General features: G+C 35.8%; 1 protein-coding gene across 3 annotated transcripts in view; it reads left to right on the forward strand.

Annotated features, from left to right (window-relative positions):
• Nucleotides 1-9,980, forward strand: part of u2af2a (U2 small nuclear RNA auxiliary factor 2a) — a 33,120-nt gene extending 23,140 nt beyond the window's left edge. For 2 of the 3 annotated variants that reach the window (XM_061957480.2, XM_061957496.2), the window contains 8 exons: nucleotides 3,247-3,398; nucleotides 3,492-3,608; nucleotides 3,679-3,835; nucleotides 3,940-4,019; nucleotides 4,097-4,219; nucleotides 4,302-4,388; nucleotides 8,782-9,030; nucleotides 9,108-9,980. In XM_061957480.2, coding sequence (XP_061813464.1) covers nucleotides 3,247-3,398; nucleotides 3,492-3,608; nucleotides 3,679-3,835; nucleotides 3,940-4,019; nucleotides 4,097-4,219; nucleotides 4,302-4,388; nucleotides 8,782-9,030; nucleotides 9,108-9,242 — 1,100 coding nt within the window. In that variant the 3' untranslated portion in view covers nucleotides 9,243-9,980. The remainder of the gene's footprint in view (nucleotides 1-3,246; nucleotides 3,399-3,491; nucleotides 3,609-3,678; nucleotides 3,836-3,939; nucleotides 4,020-4,096; nucleotides 4,220-4,301; nucleotides 4,389-8,781; nucleotides 9,031-9,107) is intronic. The other variant, XM_061957488.2, reaches the window with a different exon arrangement.
• Nucleotides 9,981-19,396: the final 9,416 nt, after the last annotated feature.

The raw sequence follows: 19,396 nt of genomic DNA on the forward strand, positions 1-19,396 counted from the left end.
AAATGCAGTTTATTATACAGTATTATTCACATGTGAATAACAAATACAGTATTATACAGCATTATTCACGTGTGAATAATATAAATGCAGTTTATTATACAGCATTATTCACATGTGAATAACATAAATACAGTCTATTATACAGCATTATTCACATGTGAATAATATAAATACAGTCTATTATACATTTAAGTACAGTCAAAAAGGAACATGCATTATACAGTCTGATGGCTGTCGGTATATTAATACCTCCACATTTGGTAATGAAAATTACAACTAATGAATGTTTCAATCAAACAGCTGGTGTTTGAGAAGCACAATACTTACAGTATAAATACTGCTAGAGGGCGCAACACAACACATTCAGCTTCCCGGACAAATCTACAGTACTTCTAAAACAACACACCATGGCTAGACTGCCATCTAATGTTTTGAAAGTGCAACTGCATTGCAAATGAGGACTCAAAATGAAAACAAGATGAGCTTATTTTCAAATGTTACATTAAGATTAACATATCTATTAACCCACACAAAATTACTGAAAATTGGTACAGTTGAGTACCGGTATCGATTCCCAGGTACTAGGAATTGGTCCTATATCGGGTCACATGTTGACAGTACCCATCCTTTGTCCTCAACGCAATGTAACTGGCGGCCAGTGTTTCTCCACATTGCAGCTCCTAAATCACTAATCCTCGCCTCCATGGCAGCACATAAACTGTTTTTTGCAAGTACCGTATTTTCCGCACTATAAGGCGCACCGGATTATTAGCCGCACCTTCTATGAATTACATATTTCATAATTTTGTCCACCAATAAGCCGCCCCGGACTATAAGCCGCGCCTACGCTGCGCTAAAGTGAATGTCAAAAAAACGCTGCGCTAAAGTGAATGTCAAAAAAACAGTCAGATAGTTCAGTCAAACTTTAATAATATATTGAAAACCAGCGTTCTAACAACTCTGTCCCAAAATGTACGCAAATGTGCAATCACAAACATAGTAAAATTCAAAATGGTGTAGAGCAATAGTAACATAATGTTGCTCGAACGTTAATGTCACAACACACAAAATAAACATAGCGCTCACCTTCTGAAGTTATTCTTCATTCGTAAATCCTTCGAATTCTTCGTCTTCGGTGTCCGAATTGAAAAGTTGCGCAAGCGTGGTATCCAAAATGGCCGGTTCCGTCTCGTCGAAGTCATCGGGAGTCAGTGTCGCTGTTGTTCTGTGAATCCTGCCTTCCGGAAAGCTCGGACCACAGTTGTGACCGAAATATCTGCCCAGGCATTTACGATCCACTGGCAAATGTTGGCGTATGTCGTCCGGCGCTGTCTGCCCGTCTTAGTGAAGGTGTGTTCGCCTTCGGAGCTGTGTGAAAAAAGCCACCCGGCCTCTTCGCGTAAACTTCCCTTAACCACTCGCTCATCTTTTCTTCATCCATCCATCCCTTCGAGTTAGCTTTTATGATGACGCCGGCTGGAAAGGTCTCTTTTGGCAAGGTCTTCCTTTTGAATATCACCATGGGTGGAAGTTAGCATGGCAAGCTAGAACCACAGTGAAGGATGACTTCTCATTCCCTGTGGTGCGAATATTCACCGTACGTGCTCCCGTTCCACAGTGCGGTTCACAGGAATATCAGTTGCTGTGAAATACGGTAGTAATCCGTGTGCGGATGGAGAGATTGCGTCTCTTTATGAACCGGATCCTTTTTGCTTAGTAGGAGCCATTTTGTGGTCTTTACAGATGTAAACAGGAAATGAAACGTACGGTGATATCCGCGCGTTTTTTCTTCTTCTTCCGGGGGCGGGCGGTAGCTTACAGTAGAAGAAGAAGCGCTTCCTGTTCTATGGGGGCGGGTGCTTACCTTGGCGGTTGCTTGCGTAGAAGAAGAAGCGCTTCCTGTTCTACCGGGAAAAAAGATGGCGGCTGTTTACCGAAGTTGCGAGATCGAAACTTTATGAAAATGAATCGTAATAAAGCGCACCGGGTTATAAGGCGCACTGTTAGCTTTTGAGAAAATTTGTGGTTTTTAGGTGCGCCTTATAGTGCGGAAAATACGGTAGCGTTATCACTGGAGGACTAAACAACCAGGAATAGCTAAACATGTTACACCACACAGCGGAGGAGGATACAAACAAGCATAGCAAACTGCTAAGCTCCAGGTCTTGAATGTAAAAGGTTGGGTTGAGCGATTACAGATATCGATAGTAATGATTACATGTATAGTATCAGTAAATTGACAATCATACAGATCAATATTTTTTTTTTTTACCAATTTTGCGCTTGTTTTGTTATTTTGCACAATAGGCCTAATTATACATTTTGTATGTAATGAGAATAAGGACATATAAATATTAATGTATATTGTGTATTACAGTTGTGAATGTGAAGGAAAATGTCATCATTCTATGATACCAAACATTGGTATGACCGATACTGCCCCTGTAACTACTTATTGGATGCATACACCAATTTATAGTATCCTCCGAAACTAATGTAAAGAATCCAAACAGAAGAATGTGTTTATTGCTTTTTAACAGAAGTGCAGATAGAAACATGTCACATATATTAACAGCAAAATAACATAGAATTTCAATAGTTTTAAGAAAATGATACAACTGAAAATATAACATGCAATTTCAAGGAAATTGCGTGTGAATGCCGTATGAGCGCAAGACGAACTAAAATGCTAACGTTAGCATGTGTCTAGTAGCAAGGCAAATGATTGCGATTTATGGCTGCAGAACTAGCCAACAAAATGTGCTAATGTTAAGTTAAAGTACCAATGATTGTCACACACACACTAGGTGTGGTGAAATTTGTCCTTTGCATTTGACCCATCCCCTTGTTCACCCCCTGGGAGGTGAGGGGAGCAGTGAGCAGCAGCGCTGGCCGTGCCCGGGTATCATTTTTGGTGATTTAACCCCCAATTCCAACCCTTGATGCTGAGTGCCAAGCAGGGAGGCAATGGGTCCCATTTTTATAGTCTTTGGTATGACTCGGTCGGGGTTTGAACTCACGATCTACCAATCTGAGTAGGTTAGCCTTTTAACAGCTAGCATATGTCATGTATATGACTCTGAGGTGTACAGCAGCAAAAGGGGCTAAAAAAGTTAGCACTAATGATAGCATACGAGCGATACATATCGTGAGATAGATTTTAGGCTTCAATGCCTGTCCTTATTGTCCTTATGAGCAAGTTGTTGTATTCTGTTCTTCATCGTGTCCTTGTCTGCATGTTCTCAGCTGCAGGCCAGATCCCGGCAACAGCCCTCCTGCCGACCATGACTCCGGATGGCCTGGCCGTCACCCCCACCCCGGTACCTGTCGTGGGAAGCCAGATGACCCGACAGGCTCGCAGGCTCTATGTGGGCAACATCCCCTTTGGCATCACAGAGGTGAGGCCAAGAGCGCCATTCAGCGCCGAGTTTGCGGTTGGAAGCCGTCAGCGTTAGCTAACGGACATTTTTCCTGTTCCCGCTTGCTTCCAGGAGTCCATGATGGACTTTTTCAACGCTCAGATGCGTTTGGGTGGTCTTACTCAGGCCCCAGGCAACCCCGTGCTGGCAGTGCAGATCAACCAGGACAAGAACTTTGCCTTCCTTGAGGTGAGACGAGCGTCCCGAGAGCTCCGACGGCCGTAGGAACAAATAGCGTAACCTGAGCTTTCCTGCACAGTTCCGCTCAGTGGATGAGACAACACAGGCGATGGCTTTTGATGGAATCATCTTTCAAGGCCAGAGCCTGAAAATCCGCCGTCCGCATGATTACCAGCCACTGCCGGGCATGAGCGAGAACCCCAGTGTCTATGTGCCTGGTACACAGACAATTAATGGTTTTTACTACTATTACTACCGTTTGCATCATTCATACACCATTTGAGTAAATATCCACAGCAGCTGGCACTGTTTGCTGTCCTCAAAGGTCTTCTTTCTGCAGGCGTGGTATCCACAGTGGTGCCTGATTCCGCCCACAAGCTCTTCATTGGCGGTTTGCCCAACTATCTCAATGACGACCAGGTGAGCGCTCAACAGCCTCAAGACTTGACGCTCACCTTCGGCGATTTTGGATGCTTCAACTGGCTTTCCTGTTGCAGGTGAAGGAGCTGTTGACGTCATTCGGCCCCCTGAAGGCCTTCAACCTGGTGAAGGACAGCGCTACCGGCCTATCTAAAGGATACGCCTTCTGTGAATATGTGGACGTCAACCTCAATGACCAGGTAACCACGACGACAAACGTTTGGATGACGGTGGCCTTGTCTTGCACACGTGGTTGTGACCATGACACTTGAATCTTTGCAGGCCATTGCTGGGCTTAACGGCATGCAGCTTGGCGACAAGAAGCTGCTGGTGCAGCGAGCTAGCGTGGGATCCAAGAACGCCACTCTGGTAAATATCCAGCACATTTTACACTCCTCTACCCAGCGAAATAACAGGAAGATTACAATGAAATCATATATTTCTTTGCTCCTTATTAACTCCTCAAATTAGCATTATAACTAGGCCTGCCTCAATAAATTATTTACAGTAAACAATATTGTAAGCGTAATTTTGTGACCAAGCTGAGGACTATTGTAGTTATATGTAACCATTTAAAAGGATAGAAACTTTTGTCCTTACTGTATACCGTATTTTTCAAATTATAAATCGCAGTTTTTTTTCATAGTTTGGCCGGGGGTGCGACTTATACTCAGGAGCGACTTATGTGTGAAATTATTAACACATTAGTGTAAAATATCAAACAATATTATTTATCACATTCACGTAAGAGACTAGACGTATAAGATTTCATGGGATTTAGCGATTAGATTGTTTGGTAAACGTATAGCATGTTCTATATGTTATAGTTATTTGAATGACTCTTACCATAATATGTTACGTTAACATACCAGTTGGTTATTTATGCCTCATATAACGTACACTTATTCAGCCTGTTGTTCACTATTCTTTATTTATTTTAAATTGCCTTTCAAATGTCTATTCTTGATGTTGGCTTTTATCAAATAAATTTCCCCCAAAAATGAGACTTATACTCTAGTGCGACTTATATATGTTTTTTTCTTTATAATGCATTTTTGGCCGGTGCGATTTATACTCCGGCGCGACTTATAATCCGAAAAATACGGTAATTGTTTACGATTGTACCGTATTTTTCGGAGTATAACACCACAAACGGGTAAGGAGACAACAAGAAGACACATTTCAATAAGACATAATTAGTGGAGAAAAAAAATGCATATATATATATATATATATACATATATATATATATATACATATTAGGGCTGCAACAACTAATCGATTATAAAAATAGTTGGCGATTAATTTAGTCATCGATTCGTTGGATCTATGCTATGGGCATGCGCAAAGGCTACTTTTTATTTTATTTTTTTTATAAACTTTTATTTATAAACTGCAACATTTACAAACAGCTGAGAAACAATAATCAAAATAAGTATGGGGCCAGTATGCTGTTTTTTTCCCAATAAAACACTGGAAAGGATAGAAATGTAGTTGGTCTCTTTTATCCGATTATTAATCGATTAATCGAAGTAATAATCGACAGATTAATCGATTATCAAATTAGTTTTTAGTTGCAGCCCTAATATATATATATATATATATATATATATATATATATATATATATATATATATATATATATATATATATACACACACACACACACACAAATACAATAAAGTGTTATGAAAAAAAATAAAACCAAGGGTACGCATATATGTATACAAACATACACATACATGAAACCCCCCCATATATTTTTTCATAAGTATAGAATGATGATGGCTAAAATACTGAATGGCGCTCTAAAGAATTAGTCAATAATAGAGGTGTCCGATAATTGCTTTTTTGCCGATATTCCAATATTGTCCAACTCTTAATTACCGATTCCGATATCAACCGATACATACAGTCGTGGAATTAACACATCATTAGGCCTAATTTTATTTTGATGCCCCGCTAGATGCATTAAACAATGTAACAAGGTTTTCCAAAATAAATCAACTCAAGTTATGGACAAAAAATGCCAACATGGCACTGCCATATTTATTATTGAAGTCATAAAGTGCATTATTTTTTTTAACATGCCTCAAAACAGCAGCTTAGAATTTGGGACATGCTCTTCCTGAGAGAGCATGAGGAGGTTGAGGGGGGCGGGGTGTGTATACTGTAGCGTCCCGGAAGAGTTAGTGCTGCAAGGGGTTCTGGGTATTTGTTCTGTTGTTTGTTGTGTCACGGTGCGGATGTTCTCCCGAAATGTGTTTGTCATTCTTGTTTGTTGTGGGTTCACAGTGTGGCGCATATTTGTAACAGTGTTAAAGTTGTTTGTACGGCCACCCTCAGCGTGACCTGTATGACTGTTGACCAAGTATGCATGGCATTTGTGTGTGTGAACAGCCGTAGGTATTATGTGACTGGGCCGGCACGCAAAGGAAGTGCCTTTATGGTTTATTGGCGCTCTGTACTTCTCCCTATGTCCGTGTACACAGCGGCGTTTTAAAAAGTCATACATTTTACTTTTTGAAACAGATACCGATAATTTCCGGTATCACATTTTAAAGCATTTATCGGCCGATATTATCGGACATCTCTAAACAGTATACATTGAAATGTTGGCAATGCAAATGCTCACAAAACACCACAAACAGGGGGAAGGAGACAACAAGAAGACACATTTCAATAAGACAATTAGTGGAGAGAAAAAAAAATTCATGTGTGTATATATATATATATATATATATATATATATATATATATATATATATATATATATATATATATATATATATATATATATATATATATATATATACACACACACACACACAAATACAGTAAAGTGTTACGAAAAAAATATAAAACCAAGGGTACGCATATACAAACATACACTTACCGTATTTTTCGGAGTATAAGTCGCACCGGCCGAAAATGCATAATAAAGAAGGAAAAGAACATATATAAGTCGCACTGGAGTATAAGTCGCATTTTTTGTGGAAATGTATTTGATAAAAGCCAACAGCAAGAATAGACATTTGAAAGGCAATTTAAAATAAATCAAGAATAGTGAACAACAGGCTGAATAAGTGTACGTTATATGAGGCATAAATAACCAACTGGTATGTTAACGTAACATATTATGGTAAGAGTCATTCAAATAACTATAACATATAGAACATGCTATACGTTTACCAAACAATCTGTCACTCCTAATCGCTAAATCCCATGACATCCTATACGTCTAGTCCAGGGGTCGGCAACCCAAAATGTTGAAAGAGCCATATTGGACCAAAAATACAAAAACAAATCTGTCTGGAGCCGCAAAAAATTAAAAGCCATATTACATACAGATAGTGTGTCATGAGATATAAATTGAATTAAGAGGATTTAAAAGAAACTAAATGAGCTCAAATATAGCTACAAATGAGGCATAATGATGCAATATGTACATATAGCTAGCCTAAATAGCATGTTAGCATCGATTAGCTTGCAGTCATGCAGTGACCAAATATGCCCGATTAGCACTCCACACAAGTCAATAACATCAGCAAAACTCACCTTTGCGCATTCATGCACAACGTTAAACGTTTGGTGGACAAAATGAGACAGAAAAAGAAGTGGCATAAAACACGTCCTAGAAAGTCGGAGAAAGTTATACATGTAAACAAACTACGGTGAGTTCAAGGACCGCCAAAATTAGTAGGACAAAACGGCGCTCACCAAATACTCGAATCAGTGAAGCATGTTTAATATAAACAGTGTGCTTTATAACAATTAGGGAGGTTTGTGTTATGTTTGTCCTCCTATAGAAACCATATTAAAACAAAAAAAATATTCTTCCCCCCTCATCTTTTTCCATTTTTCATACATTTTTTAAAAAGCTCCAGAGAGCCACTAGGGCGGCGCTAAAGAGCCGCTGCGGCTCTAGAGCCGCGGGTTGCCGACCCTGGTCTAGTCTCTTACGTGAATGAGATAAATAAAATTATTTGATATTTTACGCTAATGTGTTAATTTCTCACACAGGTCGCTCCTGAGTATAAGTCGCACCCCCGGCCAAACTATAAATGATAAATGGGTTATACTTGTATAGCGCTTTTCTACCTTCAAGGTACTCAAAGCGCTTTGACAGTATTTCCACATTCACCCATTCACACACTGATGGTGGGAGCTGCCATGCAAGGTGCTAACCAGCAGCCATCAGGAGCAAGGGGTGAAGTGTCTTGCCCAAGGACACAACGGACGTGACTAGGATGGTGGGGATTGAACCCCAGTAACCAGCAACCTTCTGATTGCTGACACGGCCACTCTACCAATTTCGCCACGCCGTCTATGAAAAAAACTGCGACTTATAGTCCGAAAAATACATGAAACCCCCCATATATTTTTTCATAAGTATAGAATGATGATGGATGAAATACTGAATGGCGCTCTAAAGACTGAGTCAATAATGGATTGTTCCACTGCAGCCAAACTAGACAGTCATTGGATAAATGCTCCGCTTGGTCCCGCCCATCAGACAATAAGTATCTCCAGGCGTCTGAGGCTGAATCAACTTATTGACAGCGGAATGAGAGATATTACCAGTGTCAACCTGGCCTCCCAACGTCTGCTCTCTTCCAACGAAGAAAAAAAAAAAAGGAACATATTTCTTCTTAATATGGATTACGTGTCCATCGCGATGTATTGAAGTGGTTTCATGGCCCGGCCCTACATGGGAATACAAATGGTCACATTGTTAACCTTGTCCCTCCTGGCTTTGCAGACGACCATAAACCAGACCCCGGTCACGCTGCAAGTGCCCGGCCTGAACAGCACCGTGACCCAGATGGGCGGCCTGCCCACGGAGGTGCTGTGTCTGATGAACATGGTGGCGCCCGAGGAGCTGCTGGACGATGAGGAGTACGAGGAGATCGTGGAGGACGTCAGGGACGAGTGCAGCAAGTACGGCCAGGTCAAGAGCATCGAGATCCCCCGGCCTGTCGACGGCCTGGATGTGCCCGGCACCGGAAAGGTGGGCGCCGTCCAACCACGCCCCTCCGCTTGGGGCGTAGTGCAGACGTAACCGTGTTTTCTCTTTCCCCGCCGCAGATTTTCGTGGAGTTCATGTCGGTGTTTGACTCCCAGAAAGCCATGCAGGGCCTGACAGGAAGGAAGTTTGCCAACAGAGTGGTGGTGACCAAGTACTGCGACCCGGACGCTTATCACCGCCGAGACTTCTGGTAGAGGAGGCGAGTTGGGGGCCTGGGGGGGGGGGAGGATTGAGTTTTGTTTTCCAAGCAGCAGATCAACTTCATCATCATCGCTTTCATGAGAGATGAAACGTAACTGGGTTGTTCTGCTCGTTGGAAAGGGGAGGGCCTTAGCCCTTTTTTGAGAATTGTGTGTTCCGATTGGTTCAGGCTGGGGTCGACAATTTTTATACTTTACGAGTCGGGGGAGGGGAGGGAGGGTGCAGCAACACATCAATGTTTGTATTTAAATGGCAGGAAATGGTTAGAGGTGAAAAGGGGGAGGAGTCAGAGAGATGAGGGCATTTTTGTTTGGTCACTCATTAGTTGTAACGTCCAACTCCGTCATTAGATCGACCTTTTTTTTTTTTGTTCCCGTTTGTTTTTTGTCAGACTACTGCTCCCCTTTTGCCCCCCTCTGGACGATTGCTAGAATCTTCCGTGTGAATGTCAACTGTTAATAATGTGTGTATCTTTACATCCTGACTTCTGCTTTCAATATTTCTCCTCACGCTACCAACATTTATTGGCCATTAGCTTACCAAAAGCCTTAATTCAAATGATTCCATAACAATTTGCTCAGCAGAGAGATCCACCCCTTAATTAGTGAACCATGTCCGTACTTTCACTTTCTTGTACTTTCATTTTCCTTGTTAGCATAACGATTTGAGATGTAACGTGCTTGGACCCGCCCATCAGTTTCATTGACAAGACCAAATAAACATGAATAGTACACACGGCTCCTGTTGTCCTAATATCATAAGCATGCTTCGCTATTCTTTTATTATTATTATTATTATTATTATAGAGGTTTATTTGAAATAGGGACAGATACAAAAACAGACATCTGAAACAGTTATCCAATGTATGCATCATAGTGTTTGTAGCCAAAGCTAATTTACAACACTTGTCCCCAACAACACAGATCCAACATCATTAAAACATCATTTATCATCGGCATAAATAACTGTAATAATAGCAGTTTATGTGGAAATATTTCAAATTATTTTCTTATAAAAGGACTTTGTAACACACACACTTTTTCTTATGAAATTATGATTTTATTTTTATTAATGCACTATTTTCTGGGCTTTATTCTCTGTTTTAATGATTTTTCATTACACTACAAAAAAAGAAAACACTTAAATACTGTAAAATTATGACATTTTAATAATTTCTGGTCTTTATTTTCACTCCTATGTGTTTTTCTTACAATATTTACCACTTTAAAAAAATGTTCCAATACAATATTACAACTCGGATTTGTAAAATTATGACATTTTTCATAATTTCTAGTCATCTTTATTCTCAGTTTATTTTTTTCTAGTAATATCGCCACAATAAAATAAAACTTTGTTGTAATATTACAATTAAGTTATGCCATTTTATAAATTTTTGATCCTCTAAATTTTGTTCTTGTAATATCGCCACTTTAAAAAAAAAAGTATGACTTTTTTCTACTAATACAATTCAAATTTTGTAAAATTATGACATTTCAAAGATTTTTGTAGTATTCTCACATTTTAAGTTTTTTGTTGAATTATTGCCACATTTAAAAAAAACCAAATATTTTGATTAATTTAGTTGACATTTTAATTTTTTCCGGTCATTTTTCTCAGTTTTAAAATGTTTCCTGTAATGTCAACACTTAAATAGAAAGATTAAAAAATTATAAAATAACATTGTTCAAGTAATATTTTACAATCCTAATTATGACATTCCAATCATTTTTGTTAATTATTCTCACAATTGGACTATTTTTTTTGCCACATTAAAAAAACTAATATCACTTTTTTCTATTTTTTTTTTAATTGACTTGTGATATATTGCTGCAACAAAACTTTTCAAAGTGATGAATATTACAAGAAAACAACACGTAAACTGTGGGAATAAAAATGACCAGAAATTTATAAAATATAATTTTACTAAATTAGAATTGTAATATACTACTGGAATAAAGATACTTTATGATTTTGTCAAAGTTGTGACATTACAAGAAAAATGTTAAAATTGAGAATAAATATGAACAGAAATGATTAAACTGTCATAACTTACCGGTAATAACTTAAATATATTAAAACATTTTAATAATTTCTGGTATTTATTTTCTTGTAATATTTTCTTCTTAAAGGTTTTTTGTTCCAGTAATATATTACAACTAAATTGTGTTAAATAATGACATTTTAATAATTTATTGTAATATTTAGTTTTTGTGTTTTTTCTAGTAATATTTACCACTTACCTTTTTTTGTCCCAGCAATATAGTACAACTCTAATTTTGTAAAATTATAAATATTATACCGGTAGTAATATTTATTCTCAGTTTACTATTTTTCTTCTAATATTTACCACTTACCTTTTTTTTGTCCCAGCAAATTATTATTACATTTAAATTATTGCTATTGATATTTATTCTCACACTTGGAGTTGCAAACAAATAACTTTGTTGGGATATATTATGATTACTAAAGTTATGACATTTTCTTGTCATGTCGCCTCTTTAAAAAATCTTAAAAAACTTTGTTCCAGTAATATATTACAACTCTAATTTTGTAAAATTATGACGTTTTAATCATTTCTGGTAATATTTATTTTCAATCCCAGTGTTTTTCTTACAATATTTACCACTTAAAAAAATAAAATTCCAATACAATATTACAACTCTAATTTTGTACATGTATGACATTTTAATAATTTCTGGCAATATTTATTTTTACAGTTTTTGTCCTATTGCCACATTTAGATTTTTTATTTTTTATTTTGATTAATGAAGTTATGACATTTTAATAATTTCCGGTCGTCTTTATTCTCAGTTTTTAAAAGTTTCTTGTAATGTCATCACTTTAAAAAAAATCATATATCCCAACAAATAACTTTGTTGGGATATATTATGATTAATAAAGTTATTATATTTTCTTGTCATGTCACCTCTTCAAAAATCATTAAAAAAAAAATTTGTTCCAGCAATATATTACAACTAAAATGTTGTAAAATTATATGAAAATGATATTTCAATAATTTGTGGTAATATTTATTGTCACACTTAGTGTTTTATCTTGTAATATTTACCATAATAATTACCATAATTGTCTCAATTTGTTACAAGTCAATTTCGGAAAATTATATTTTAATTACTGTTCTCACAGTTTAGATTTTTTTTTCTTGTAAAATTTACCATTTAATTTCCCCCCCCCCAGCAATATGTTAATTGTGTAAAATTATGACATTTTAATAATTTCGGGTAATATTCTTACACTCCAAGGATTTTCCAACATTTAAAAAAACATATAAAATGCCATTGTTCTAGTAATATATAACTGTCATTTTGTACAATTATACAACACTAATGAAAATGCATGTGCTTTAATATTGAGAGTCTTTTCCAGTAATTATGGGCCTGCTGCAACGCAAGCAGGCCCATATTAGTGCTCATACTTTTACTTAAATTGCTATAGTTCTATCTTATTCTGCCTGTGAATAATACAAGATGAACCCCCACATATGTTATACCCTGGGAAAGGTCTCGTTTGCGCCGATGAGGGTACTCTAAATTGGGAACATTTTGTGTTACCGTGGCAACGCTATTCACGAACAAAAAGGGTCACTTGATTGCGAACGCACGTTTTTATAATGCCGAATATTTCCAGCAGAACGCTCCAACCTGCGAGATTACCTCCTCTTGTAGCTCAGCCATTCTTTCACCGAGTTTGGTGCTTAACGTCTCATTTTGTTCACACACTTGTCTACTTTAACCCTGCCTAAAAAAGTTTTACTATTTTATTGTAAATAAACGTTACCACCGTAATCCAAATCATATATTTTTAAAAGTACAAATATTTGTGAGTGTGAATGTTGTCTTGTCTGTCTGTGTTGGCCCTGCGATGAGGTGGCGACTTGTCCAGGGCGTACCCCGCCTTCCCGCCCGATTGTAGCTGAGATAGGCTCCAGCAAGGGATAAGCGGTAGAAAATGGATGGATAAATATTTGTATCCTGTCGTTTTTAGATGAACCAAATGTCAAATACGTCATGACTGATATTCTGTGCACACGAGTCCAAGTTTGACAGGTGTGCACTTATAGCTATATCCACAGGGGGGCGCCGTGTCGCACATAATGACACTGGACAGTCAATTTCGGAGCACCTCCTGGAATAATCTATTTCTATCATTTCTGTTTGAGCCCCAAAAAGGAAATGAGCGGAGGGAAAAGATGTGCATGTATGTCATCATGTATGGTGTGTCCTCATGCATGATGGAGTGGTGCTGAAGTGTGTCAGCATCAGTTATTGTCTGCATTATTGATCACAGCCTGCATGGACTTGTTAGCCTCAGATGATAGAGAAGCAGAATAATGACGACTTCTTTTAAAATGAGGACGGTAAAAGGGACCTGCGGAAAAAAAGTGTCATGGAAGCTGTTTGGGGTCTGACCGCCAACGTTGGTGTAGAAGACGGGTCGGCGACCCAAAACGTCGAAAGATATCCATGTTGGACCAAAAATGCAAAAAACTAATCTGTCTGTAGCCGTAAAAAATTAAGTCTTATAAAAGTGTTATAATGAAGACAACACATGATGTGTCTATTAGCCTACTATCAAAATGACTTTAAAAGTCTTATATAAGTGTTATAATGAAGGCAACACATGATGTAAGTGTCTATATTAGCCTACTATCAAAATGACTTTAAAAGCCTTATATAAGTGCTATAATGAAGACAACACATGATGTGTCTATATTAGCCTACTATCAATATGACTTTAAAAGTCTTATATAAGTGTTATAATGAAGACAACAGATGACGTGTCTATAATAGCCTACTATCAAAATAACTTAAAAAGTCTTATATAAGTGTTATAATGAAGGCAACACATGATGTAAGTGTCTATATTAGCCTACTATCAAAATGACTTTAAAAGTATTATATAAGTGTTATAATGAAGACAACACATGATGTAAGTGTCCAAAATAACTTCAAAAGTCTTATATAAGTGTTATAATGAAGGCAACACATGATGTAAGTGTCTATATTAGCTATATTAGCCTACTATTAAAATTACTTTAAGTCTTATATAAGTGTTATAATGAAGACAACGCATGATGTAAGTGTCTATATTAGCCTACTATCAAAATAACTTCAAAAGTCTTATATAAGTGTTATAATGAAGACAACACATGATGTAAGTGTCTATATTAGCCTACTATCAAAATGACTTTAAAAGTCTTATATAAGTGTTATAATGAAGACAACACATGATGTGTCTATATTAGCCTACTATCAAAATGACTTTAAAAGTATTATATAAGTGTTATAATGAAGGCAGCACATGACATAAGTGTCTATATTAGCCTACTATCAAAAATAACTTCAAAAGTCTTATATAAGTGTTATAATGAAGGCAACACATGATGTAAGTGTCTATATTAGCCTACTATTAAAATTACTTTAAGTCTTATATAAGTGTTATAATGAAGACAACGCATGATGTAAGTGTCTATATTAGCCTACTATCAAAATAACTTCAAAAGTCTTATATAAGTGTTATAATGAAGACAACACATGTGTCTATATTAGCCTACTATCAAAATGACTTTAAAAGTCTTATATAAGTGTTATAATGAAGACAACACATGATGTGTCTATATTAGCCTACTATCAAAATGACTTTAAAAGTATTATATAAGTGTTATAATGAAGGCAGCACATGACATAAGTGTCTATAATAGCCTACTATCAAAATAACTTCAAAAGTCTTATATAAGTGTTATAATAAAGGCAACACATGTTGTGTCTATGTTAGCATACTATCAAAATGACTTTAAAAGTATTATATAAGTGTTATAATGAAGGCAACAGATGACGTAAGTGTCTATAATAGCCTACTATCAAAATGACTTTAAAAGTCTTATATACGTGCTATAATGAAGACAATACATGATGTAAGTGTCTATATTAGCCTACTATTAAAATGACTGTTGCAGGCTGAAGCAAATCTTCATTGACAGAAATGTTGAAATGTAATATTTATTCTACACATTTTTACAACATTAGTAAAACTTGTCAGAAAAAAAATAATAAAAAAATAAAACTTGTCAGAGGGTGAGATAACTCCTGGAAATGACTGACCAAAGGTATAGATGTGTGTGTCCAAGTTAAAGGTATATAGATGTGTGTGTCCAAGTTAAAGGTATATAAATGTGTGTGTCCAAGTTAAAGGAAATGTCTTCTAATGGATTTATTACAATCTTTGTACACGGGGTAACATTTGCTGTGGTCTGGAACAACATGGCACACAAACAACCATGACAAATGCAGCCAATATTACACACAGATAATGTGTCATGAGACATGCAAATATAAATTAAATACACAGAGGACATAAGGAAAGGAAATTAAATGAGCTCAAACACAATCAACAGATCTGAAATTGATCGAGAGGTTTAAGTGTTGAAAATAAAAATGAAGTATATTTTATGAGTGGAACCCTTTTGGATACCCAATCATTTTTGTGGGATTTTTTTTATTTTTAAACTGTTATTGCTCAAATGATAATGGATTAAAATTACTGCTATTCATTTTTGACCTATTTAAGGCTGTAATTATCAAATATTCCACTTAGTTTTTTTTTGTTTTGCATACTTTGTGGTTCTGCCATTTAAAAAACAAAACAGTTTTGAGTCAAACAAAACAAAACCAAAAAGATAGAAAGACCTGAAGTTGATGTAGATGAGATTTAAACTCTAAATAATAATAATAATAAAAAATATATATATAATTTGTTTTGAACATTTTAATGAGTGAGACCCTTCCAAGTCCCCAGGACCAAACCTGAGAGGAGATATTAAGGTAAAAATAATAATAATAATAAAGTATTAAATCATAAATACACTCATCAAAATGTATTTTGGGTTTGAGAAAGCAAATAAGCACTTTATTAGTAATAATCTTTGTTTGTGAAGCATCTTAGTTTTTTGTTTTTTTTACACGCCCAAATGTTCACATGTGTAGGTCTGGACTCCAGGATGCAGAGAAGGCAGATGATGTGCTGGTAAAAATGTTTATGTACCGTATTTTCCGCACTATAAGGCGCACCTAAAAACCACAAACTTTCTCAAAAGCTGACAGTGCGCCTTATAACCCGGTGCGCTTTATATATGGATAAATATTAAGATTCATTTTCATAAAGTTTAGGTCTCGCAACTACGGTAAACAGCCGCCATCTTTTTTCCCCGTAGAAGAAGCGCGCGGTGCATGCTGGGATATGTGACGTTTCATTTCCATTTGTGTGTTTATGTAAAGACCCCAAAATGGCTCCTATTAAGTGTGTTGTCTGTCTAATTATAAATAATGCAGACGAGGCGTGTTAACTGAGTTCTCAACGTTTTCTCACAGCGTGCTCATAACCACATTCGAACTCCCAGCATACGACAACGCTTCTCAGGGCTACCGCGCATGCTCGTAACTATCGTTGCATGCTGGGTAGTGTAGTTGTTATATTTGCTAGCTCATAACAGCACATTGAGAGACACGCTTACGCGCTTAATTCAATATTCGCCGTCATTCCGGGTGGATTGACAAAAGACCTCCAGCCGCTAGATATTGGTGTCAACAGGGCATTCGAAGCTAGACTGCTAACTGCGTGGGAACAATGGAAGACAGAAGGCGAACACACCTTCACTAAGACGAGGAGGCAGCGCCAGACGACGCCAACATCTGCCAGTGGATCGTAAATTTGCCCAACTTTTCACTTCGGACACCGAAGACGAAGGATTTACGAATGAAGAATAACTTCAGAAAGTGAGCGCTATGTTTATTTTGTGTGTTGTGACATTAACGTTCGAGCAACATTATGTTGCTATTGCTCTGCACTATTTTGAATTTTACTATGTTTGTGATTGCACATTTGCGTACATTTTGGGAGTGAACAGAGTTGTTAGAACGCTGGTTTTTAATATATTATTAAAGTTTGACTGACCTATCTGACTGTTTTTTTGACATTCCCTTTAGCGCAGCGTAGGCGCGGCTTATAGTCCGGGGCGGCTTATTGGTGGACAAAGTTATGAAATATGTAATTCATTGAAGGTGCGGCTAATAATCCGGTGCGCCTTATAGTGCGGAAAATACGGTATTTACTTATTGGAAAACATGATATCACACAGAGGTACACATGCTGCAGGACTGCTTGTATCGCACACATGATATCACACTCAAGTAAACACGCTGCAGAACTGCTTGTATCGCACATGATATGACACAAGTAAACACTACAGGACTGCTTGTATCGTACATGATATCACACACAGGTAAACACCGCAGGACTGCTTGTATCACACAGAATTAAACACATGGCAGGACAGATTGTATCACACACAAGTAAACACTGCAGGACTGCTTGTATCGCACATGATATAACAAGTAAACACTACAGGACTGCTTGTATCGCACATGATATAACACAAGTAAACACTACAGGACTGCTTGTATCGCACATGATATCACACAGGTAAACACTGCAGGACTGCTTGTATCGCACATGATATCACACACGTAAACACTATGAATGGGTCTGAAGCAGTTGAAAAATGTAAGGTGTTAATAGTTTGAAAAACATGTGACTTACTTCCTGTTAAAGACTGTAATCACCTCCCCTGAAGTATTGCACTTGATATGCTAAATGTTGTGATGTCATCCCTCCAATGAAAGTAGTGTCAAGGATGCTGCAGTAAGAAGTCTCCTGATTGGCTGTCAGCAGCAGGTGAGGAAGCAGCTGCAGCCTGACAGGAAGTGAAGGTGGAAAATAAGAGCGCTGGAAAGTAAACAAAAAACAAGTCACCAAACAAATGCAGTATTATATATATGTATATATATATATATATATATATATATATATATGTAAATATAAATGTAAATATATATATATGTAAATATAAATATATATATGTGTGTAAATATAAATATATATATGTAAATATAAATATATATATATGTAAATATATATATATATATGTATATATGTAAATATAAATATATATATATATGTAAATATAAATATATATATATATATGTAAATATTATACACATATACATGTATGTATGTATATACATGCATGTATGTATATATGTGTATAATACTTACATATATATATATATATATTTACATATATATATTTATATTTACATATATATATATATGTGTGTAAATATATATATGTATATATATATATATATGTGTGTAAATATATATATGTATATATATATATATATATATATATTTACACATATATATATATATACACATGTATGTATATACATACATGTATGTATATATGTGTATAATACTTATATATTTACATATATATATATATTTACATATTTATATATATATATATATTTACACATATATATATATATATGTAAATATAAATATATATATGTAAATACATATATATATATGTAAATATAAATATATGTAAGTATTATACACATATATACATGTATGCATGTATATACATACATGTATATACATACATACATGTATATACATACATACATGTATGCATGTATGTATATACATGCATGTATGTATATACATACATGCATATATTTATATATATATATATATACACATATATATATATAAATATATATATATATATACATGTAAGTATTATACACATATATACATACATGTATGTATATACATGTATGTACAGTATGTATATACATACATGTATGTATGTATATACATGCATACATGTATGTATGTATGTATATACATACATACATGTATATACATACATGCATACATGTATGTATATACATACATACATGTATGTATATACATACATGCATGTATGTATATACATACATGCATGTATGCATGTATGTATATACATACATGCATGTATGCATGTATGTATATACATACATGCATACATGCATGTATGTATATACATACATGCATGTATGTATATACATACATGTATGTATGTATATACATACATGTATGCATGTATGTATATACATGTATGTATATACATACATGTATATGCATGTATGTATGTATGTATATACATGTGTATACAGGTAAAAGCCAGTAAATTAGAATATTTTGAAAAGCTTGATTTATTTCAGTAATTGCATTCAAAAGGTGT

The sequence above is a fragment of the Nerophis lumbriciformis genome, linkage group LG04 (assembly GCF_033978685.3).
Source record: "Nerophis lumbriciformis linkage group LG04, RoL_Nlum_v2.1, whole genome shotgun sequence".
Lineage (NCBI taxonomy): Eukaryota > Metazoa > Chordata > Actinopteri > Syngnathiformes > Syngnathidae > Nerophis > Nerophis lumbriciformis.